General features: G+C 50.9%; 1 protein-coding gene across 1 annotated transcript; it reads right to left on the bottom strand.

Annotated features, from left to right (window-relative positions):
- Positions 1-423: 423 nt before the first annotated feature.
- Positions 424-2,601, bottom strand: LOC123170168 (heat shock 70 kDa protein BIP5). The gene has a single exon (XM_044587997.1). It carries the CDS (start codon positions 2,571-2,573, stop codon positions 591-593), a length of 1,983 nt encoding a protein of 660 aa, XP_044443932.1. The 5' UTR covers positions 2,574-2,601; the 3' UTR covers positions 424-590.
- Positions 2,602-8,500: the final 5,899 nt, after the last annotated feature.

The raw sequence follows: 8,500 nt of genomic DNA, 5'->3' as shown, positions 1-8,500 counted from the left end.
ACACAAGCAAACATCACAAGAAATAGCACCACTGCCATGCTGCTGAGTAGTGGAAATTTCATCCTAATAGACTCTTCAAACTTATCAGAGGTTCTGTGGCAGAGTTTTGATCATATCCCACAAAAACACTTTCCCTGGGGCGAAGCTTGGATGGGACAAGCTCACTGGCCTAAACTGCCGTGAAATTTCTTGGAAGAACTTGAACGACCCAACAAGGGAAGAAACAATTTTGACAATAAGTTTTGGAAGAGAATTTGCAATGTGTGGAAAAGAACTTGCAATGTTGGTTAGTGGTTACGATTTGCGAACCACTTGTCTCTTCCCCAATGTAGTTACGGTTCTTGTGGTGGGACACAACATGATCAGCTACACGTCTAGAGATTCACTAGAGTTGTATATGCATGTATTCAAAGTGCACACATAAAACCAAATTATGTTTAACCAGTGATTACGTTCTAAACTAGAATTAATTACTGTGTCACAACTTTATATTACAGGAAGATGCAACGCAACGTGCATATCTACATATATTTATAGAAAAAAAATTAATTAAAACCAGTGATACTAAAGATCTAACAAGCTGCACGTGTCTAGAGCTCATCATGTTCGTCTTCCTCGGTTGGTGCTCCTCCAGACCTCTGGTACACCGTCGTGAGGATAGGGTTGCACACGTCTTCAAGCTCCTGGAGCTTCTCATCGTAGTCCTCCTTCTCCGCTTCCGCGTTGTCGTCGAGCCACTCGTTCACCTCCCTCACTGCATCCTGAACCTTCTCCTTCTCATCCCTCTCCATTGCGTCGGCCATCTTGCCGTCGACTGTGTTCTTGACGCCGTACACATACGTCTCTAGCTTGTTCCGAGCGTCGACCCGCTCCTTGAGCTTGTGATCCGCCTCGGCGAACTCCTCTGCCTCGCGCACCATCCGGTCGATGTCCTCCTGGCTATGCCGACGGTCCTCGTTGGTGATGGTGATCTTCTCCGACTTGCCGGTGCCCTTGTCGGCGGCCTTCACGTGCAGGATGCCGTTGACGTCCACCTCGAACGTCACCTCAATCTGTGGCGTACCCCTCGGAGCCGGCGGGATCCCGGAGAGGTCAAACTTGCCGAGGAGCCTGTTGTCCTTGGTCATGCTCCGCTCGCCCTCGTAGACCTTGATGGACACGGTGGTCTGCTTGTCCTGGTACGTGGTGAACACCTGCGTCTTCTTTGTCGGCACCACCGTGTTCCTCGGGATCAGCTTCGTCATCACCCCGCCGACAGTCTCCATGCCTAGTGTAAGCGGCGCGACGTCGAGCAGGATCATGGTTTTGGTGTTCTCGTCGACGTGTCCGCTCACGATGCTGGCCTGCACGGCGGCGCCGTACGCAACGGCCTCGTCGGGGTTGACCCCCTTGTTGGGTTCCTTGCCGTTGAAGTAGTCCTTGAGGAGCTGCTGCACCTTGGGAATCCTGGTGCTGCCACCGACGAGCACGATCTCGTCGATGTCAGCCTTGCTTAGCCCAGCGTCCGCCATGGCCTTCTTCACCGGCACCATTGTCTTGCGGAAAAGGTCATTGTTGAGCTCCTCGAACCGTGCCCTGGTGAGCGGCTCCGAGAAGTCGACGCCGTCGAAGAGCGATTCGATCTCGACGCGCACCTGGTGCTGGTTGCTGAGCGCACGCTTTGCGCGCTCGCACTCCCGCCGCAGCTTCCCCAGCGCGCGCAGGTCGCCGGCGATGTCCCGGCCGTGCTTGCGCTTGATGAGCTTGATGAAGTAGTCCATGAGGCGCTGGTCGAAATCCTCACCGCCGAGGTGCGTGTCGCCGTTGGTGGCCAGGACCTCGAAGACGCCATTGTCGATGGAGAGCACGCTGACGTCAAAGGTGCCGCCGCCGAGGTCGAAGACGAGGACGTTCTTCTCGGGGCCCTTCTCGTCGATGCCGTAGGCGATGGCCGCGGCGGTGGGCTCGTTGACGATGCGGATGACGTTGAGCCCGGCGATGACGCCGGCGTCCTTGGTGGCCTGGCGCTGCGCGTCGTTGAAGTAGGCCGGCACGGTGACGACGGCGTGCGTGACCTTCTCGCCGAGGTAGGCCTCGGCGGTCTCCTTCATCCTAGTGAGCACCATGGCGCTGACCTCCTCGGGGCTGAAGACGCGCACGTCGCCGTCCTTGACCTGCACCTGGATGTGCGGCTTGCCCTTGCGGTCGACGACGGAGTAGGGTAGCAGCTTGATGTCCCGCTGCACAACGGCGTCGGTGAAGTCGCGGCCGATGAGGCGCTTGGCGTCGTAGATGGTGCGCTCCGGGTTGGCGGCGGCCTGGTTCTTGGCGGCCTCGCCGATGAGCCGCTCGCCGCCGTCGGTGAAGGCGACCCAGGAGGGGGTGATCCGGTTGCCCTGGTCGTTGGCGATGATCTCGACGCGGCCGTTGCGGTAGACGCCGACGCACGAGTAGGTGGTGCCGAGGTCGATGCCGATGACGGTGCCCGTGTTGCCCTCCGAGGGCGCAGCGGCGGAACCAGCTGGGATCGCGAGAAGGACAAGCAACGCGGCGAGGAGCGTGGCCAACATCCACGTCGACGCGGCACGAGCCATTGTCGACCGGAAGTTGTTTTGCTTCGTCTCTGTTGCTTTGGAGAGGAGCCCGTCGTACGTATTTATTGCGTGCGTCCGTGGTGCAAGGAGGAAGTCGGAGGCGGTCTCCGACTCCAGTTTAAACTTGGACGCGTCACGCTGGTGATCTCCGCCGTGAGTTCTGCCGATCTGACGGTTAACAAGATGCCATGACGTGTCGATGCGAAGGCACACGTACGTAGTATGTCGTTCCCGACTCGATCGATGATAACGTCGATTTTTTTTGAGCAACTATAGGAACGTCAATGTGTTTAGTTTTCAGTTTTCAATTTGTTTATGGGCCTTTCACGGCCTTTTGTATATTCAAGTGTGGGCCTCATGGAAGCTTTTTATTTATTCATCATTCCCCTACAAAATACTAACTGGTTCTGAAAAAGAAAATTATTCATTCATCTGTGAGCCTCATGGAACGTCCATGAGAAATCATCTCTAGCCGATCCTAAAGGTCTTTATAAGTTCTTATATACTTTCTGAAATTAAACCGTACCTAACTGAATGGACTTAACTCTTATAAAACATTCAAGTGCCGGCTCAGTTCGCCGTCAAATATACTCAACCGGGGTTAGTTCGCCGTCAAATACTAACTGAAGGATCTTCGGTTGTTCCAAAACAAAGCCAGCGGGCGACGGAGATGACGTAGAGCACCCGCCGAGAAGCTAGGCAACGCCTTTATCATGGCAAGACCAACGAGCTTTATCGGCGCCCGGGGAGTTCGGTTTGAGGCCCGCCGTCTACTGCCATCCATTTCACATGCCTGTCATCCATTCCTAGCTTCGGTATTGTCTCAACGCTGTCGGTTGAGGTTCTCACCTCCTCCGCCCTCAAAGTGTTGAGCGAATTTCTTAGGTGCATTTCTTAGCTATTTTCACTATGTTTTGTTGTTTTTGCAATCAATTCAGTCTAGAATATTGCATTTGTAGATGAAGAGGTTGAGGGAGTTGTTCTTCGATGACTCTTTGCCAGACGAGAAGGAAGAAGACGGTGATTATTTTGAAATGGCCATTGTCGTGATCGTTAACGAGGACTTCTGTGATCAAGACTAGCATCATAGTTCGGCCCCATTTGCATCAATCGAGATAGAGTACAGGGCCATGAGAAGCTTATGAAGGACTACTATAACCCCAATCCAACCTATGAGGAGAAGTATTTTCGTCGACAATTTTGGATGCACCGAAGTCTCTTCCTCACCATTGCAAGAGCTGTGGAGAAGCACTAGGAGGAGTGCATCGGGGGAGATAAGAGCGAGACCATTGACGAAGTTTGTCGCGGTTGTTCGAGGGCTTGCCTATGGATGTTCAACCGATACCATTGATGACTATGTCCGCATTGGGGAAGATTAGATCCTGGAGGCTATTCGAAGATACACACAAAGCCCTAATTGAGATATATGGGGTGGAGTACTTGAGGGCACCCAATGATGCTTGGCTCGACTGTCAATCCCCATTTTATGAGGCAGTATAATATTGCAACGATTCAATGCGGTTTCCCCTCTATAGGTCTTTGTAGATACGACGATGCCCAGATTCCTTGATGTTGTCCATACCCAGTGAGAATTGTGGTGGTTTAGCGGCGACAAGTTCAATTGCGGTTTTGGCAAGAAGTGAAGGAAATATGGCCTAGAGGCAATAATAAAGTTGTTATTTATATTTCCTTATATCATGATAAATGTTTATTATTCATGCTAGAATTGTATTAACCGGAAACTTAGTACATGTGTGAATACATAGACAAACAGAGTGTCACTAGTATGCCTCTACTTGACTAGCTCGTTGAATCAAAGATGGTTAAGTTTCCTAGCCATAGACATGAGTTATCATTTGATTAACGGGATCACATCCGTTAGCTTAACATTTGATCGTTTAGTATATTGCTATTACTTTCTTCATGACTTATACATGTTCCTATGACTATAAGATTATGCAACTCCCGAATACCGGAGGAACACTTTGTGTGCTACCAAACGTCACAACGTAACTGGGTGATTATAAAGGTGCTCTCAGGTGTCTCCAATGATACTTGTTGAGTTGGCATAGATCAAGATTAGGATTTGTCACTCCGATTGTCGGAGAGGTGTCTCTGTGCCCTCTCGGTAATGCACATCACTATAAGCCTTGCAAGCAATGCAACTAATGAGTTAGTTGCGGGATGATGCATTATGGAACGAGTAAAGAGACTTGCCGGTAACGAGATTGAACTAGGTATTGAGATACCGACGATCGAATCTCGGGCAAGTAACATACCGATGACAAAGGGAACAACGTATGTTGTTATGCGGTTTGACCGATAAAGATCTTCATAGAATATGTGAGAGCCAATATGAGCATCCAGGTTCCGCTATTGGTTATTGACCGAAGACGTGTCTCGGTCATGTCTACATAGTTCTCGAACCCGTAGGGTCCGCACGCTTAACGTTCGGTGACGATCGATATTATGAGTTTATTTGTTTTGATGTACCTAAGGTAGTCCGGTGTCCCGGATATGATCACGGACATGACGAGGAGTCTCGAAATGATCGAGACATAAAGATCGATATATTGTAAGCCTATATTTGGACATCGGAATAGTTCCGGGTGAAATCGGGATTTTACCGGAGTACCGGGAGGTTACCGGAACCCCCTGGTAAGTGTATGGGCCTTATTGGGCCATAGTGGAGAGAGAGGGGGGAGACCAGGGCAGGCCGCGCGCCCCCTCTCCCTCTGGTCCGAATTGGACTAGGAGGGGGGCGGCGCCCCCCCTTTCCTTCCTCCCTCTCTCCCCCTTCCTTCTCTCCTAGTCCAACTAGGGAGGGGGGGGGGGAATCCTACTCCCGGTGGGAGTAGGTGTCACGACCGGTTTTTCAATAAAAATATTTATTGAGAGACCAATCCCTTTTACGGACCAGTAAAGAAGAATTTCTTTGCACTGGTAGACAATATCTTGGTCACAGAAGAAAAATACAAGGAGTACTGAATATAATACAAAGTTGAGCGGGGACTGCCCAACAATTTATTACATGCACACCGATAAAACATAACGGCGGATAAGGTGGCATAACTACTAACTCACGATAACGACGGTGGTGGAAGAATCACCGCGAAGTGGGTGACAAGACTCCTGAAAACTAACAACTCTTCGAGCGTCGAAGTGAGGCTCGAGGGGACTTATTGCGGGTGGCGGAAGCGTATATAATACAAGTGACCAATATCGAGGATCGCACGGGACTGACTGGGATTCCTCTAGGCGTCGGACTCACTATCAAACTCTTCATCCATGAGATCGCCTTCGTCAACATCTGGCCAAATCAACAAGCCAGGTGAGTACTATGAAAGTACTCGCAAGACAGTTCGGACATAAGATATAACAAATGTAAACATGATGCATATGAACAGATTAACAAGTGCACTCAGACATAGAGATAATAATGCACGGGAGATAAAAGAGAAGTCGGGCGGTAGTCCTCCCGAAATCCCAAAATAAATACTGGGTGCCAAACGAGGGTCTGAATGACTCCTCGAGAGGAAAATGCAAGAATAACAATGCTGCAGTCAGGCGTCAAAGCGACACCACATAAAGGGCTTATAATAGAAAATAAAAGACAGTGCGTGCCACAGTCGGACGTCTGAGCGACATCACATAAAGGGCTTATATTAAAAGTAAATAACATACATGCCACAGTCGGACGTCTGAGCGACATCACATAAAGGGCTTATATTAAAAGTAAATAACAGACATGCCACAGTCGGACGTCTGAGCGACATCACATAAAGGGCTTATATTGAAAGTAAATAATGAACGGGCCACAGTCGGACGTCTGAGCGACATCACATAAAGGGCTTCATAACTTAATATCTCAGTAGCTCAAGAAATTAAATCATAACAAGGGAATAATCAGGTATGAGATAAATAACAGGGGTTAGTCCATCCACAGGAATAATGTTTAACCAAGTTTACCACTCAAGTTTGTTTACCGGGGATAATACCACGAGGACTTGACATAGATATGGGTTCACTGATCACGGTCCTTGACCATGGATACGATGACTCGGAAGGATTTGACTCTGCAGAGTTTGTACTTTAACCACAGCCAACGGATTTCGGTAGTCACGGGGACTAGTTCCGTTTACGGTGTTTTGGAAGAACACATCTAACCAATACACACCCATTCAACATTCCGAAGCCAGGAATCACCCTCGGCAACGTTCAAGAAAAACCTTGAGTCGGGGAGGCTACAACCTCGCGTAGCATGGGATCAAATTTATATACGCGCGCTCTAAGGGGTGCCCCCTCTCGGTCCCAACCGGAAACACCCATGCCCCCTGACCGGATGACTGGCTTTAATCCAGGGCCATGGAACCCTCATCCCGTCCCCTCTATTTGGTGTGTACACATAAAGAGGTTACCAACTTACTAAACCGCATTCTGGCAGAAAACATGTGGTAGCACGGAAGGGGGAAGAACGATAACGTGACTCCGTCCACGTTAATGTCGGAATTTATCGGATGACGTAAGGCTGGCATGCTACAACAGTACCACCTTACTGCCCTTCATGTCACCACATGACTAGGCCATCTCTCATCAGAGATCACAGTAACTTCGGAACACACGGGTTGTTGCCTCACATGCAACGAGATACTCACCGATGCTCATATGTCATGCACAACCTTTCACGCAAACATGCAAAACACCTATCATATCAAAGGTTCAAACATGCTTGCCTGGTTCGGAGAAGTCAGAGTCTAGCTCGGCGAAGTTCGCGGCTTCGTCACCTCTTCCGGAACCTACGGTATAGCGAAAATGCATACTAACGTGAAAACCAACGCGTGCATAAAAGTTGTCTCAAAATTTTTCCAAATAAATCCTATAAAAAACTAGACAAAAATATAAGACTGTCAGAAAAAGAATCACTCAAAAATCACTTTTTATTAAAAAGTTATAAGGGTTTTAGTCCAGGGACTAATCTGTGATGAAACAGAAAAGATCCAGGGACTTAACTGAGAAAACAGAAAACGGTTCGAATAGAAACGCGCCAGCCCACAGAGAAAACGTACTTGCCCGAAGGCGCCAACAGAAAACGATTCGCGGGGAAAGAAAGAGAGGCTGACGTGGGGGGTCCACATGTCAGGTTTGAAAACCTTGCCGGCGCCCGAAGGCTGCGGTGGTCGCCGGCGTCGAACCACGGCGAGTCAAGGAGATCGGAGTGTACCAAGAGGTTCAGTGCGTCCTTCCACGTCGGTGGGTGGTGGACTTGGTCGTCGGAGAGCACCACGTCGACGGCGACACTTTCTCCGGCGGACGGCGGCTCGGGCGATGGTGGGGAACTCCGGTGGGTGCTGCAAACTCCGAATTGAAGCGCGGGTCAGAAGTGTGGAGGCATAAGGAAGCTATTGGCAAGAGATGGGAGGCAGAGGTGCACGCACGGGGGCGAATCGAGCTGGATCCCATGGCGGGTCGCGGCGGCCGGAGTTGAGGAAGGAGACTCCCTCGGGGCTCTTCCAGTGGCTAGGCGGGGTCTTGGTGGAGTGCAGAGGTGGTGTGGGTACTAGCTGGAGCTCGGGGCCTCTATTTATAGGCGATTCGAGAGGGTGGCCGTGAACGGAAAATCTCCGGCGAGCGATTACGGCGAGGCAGTGGCTTGGCAGAGGGTTTAGGTGGCCAGGCAGCATCAGTGGGAGTTACTGGTCCCGTTCCACTGCTAAACTCGGTCGGGCATGGCGTAATGGCGCCGGTCTTCGTCGGGGTCGCCGTACTGGCACGGCGGCGGCAGAGAGCACGCTCCGCGCCTAGCGGTTCACGACGAGGGTGGCAGCGCGCACGGGGGAGTGGAAGACCACGCGGCGGCCTCCGGTGGCTTGGGCGGCACTGGGCGGCGCCGTCTGCGCTGCGCCTCTCTCTGGCGGCCGCAAAGCCGC

This window comes from Triticum aestivum, chromosome 7D (genome assembly GCF_018294505.1).
Source record: "Triticum aestivum cultivar Chinese Spring chromosome 7D, IWGSC CS RefSeq v2.1, whole genome shotgun sequence".
Taxonomy (NCBI): Eukaryota; Viridiplantae; Streptophyta; class Magnoliopsida; order Poales; family Poaceae; genus Triticum; species Triticum aestivum.
Note: the sequence above shows the minus strand (reverse complement) of the source record. Positions and strands in the feature narration are given on the sequence as shown.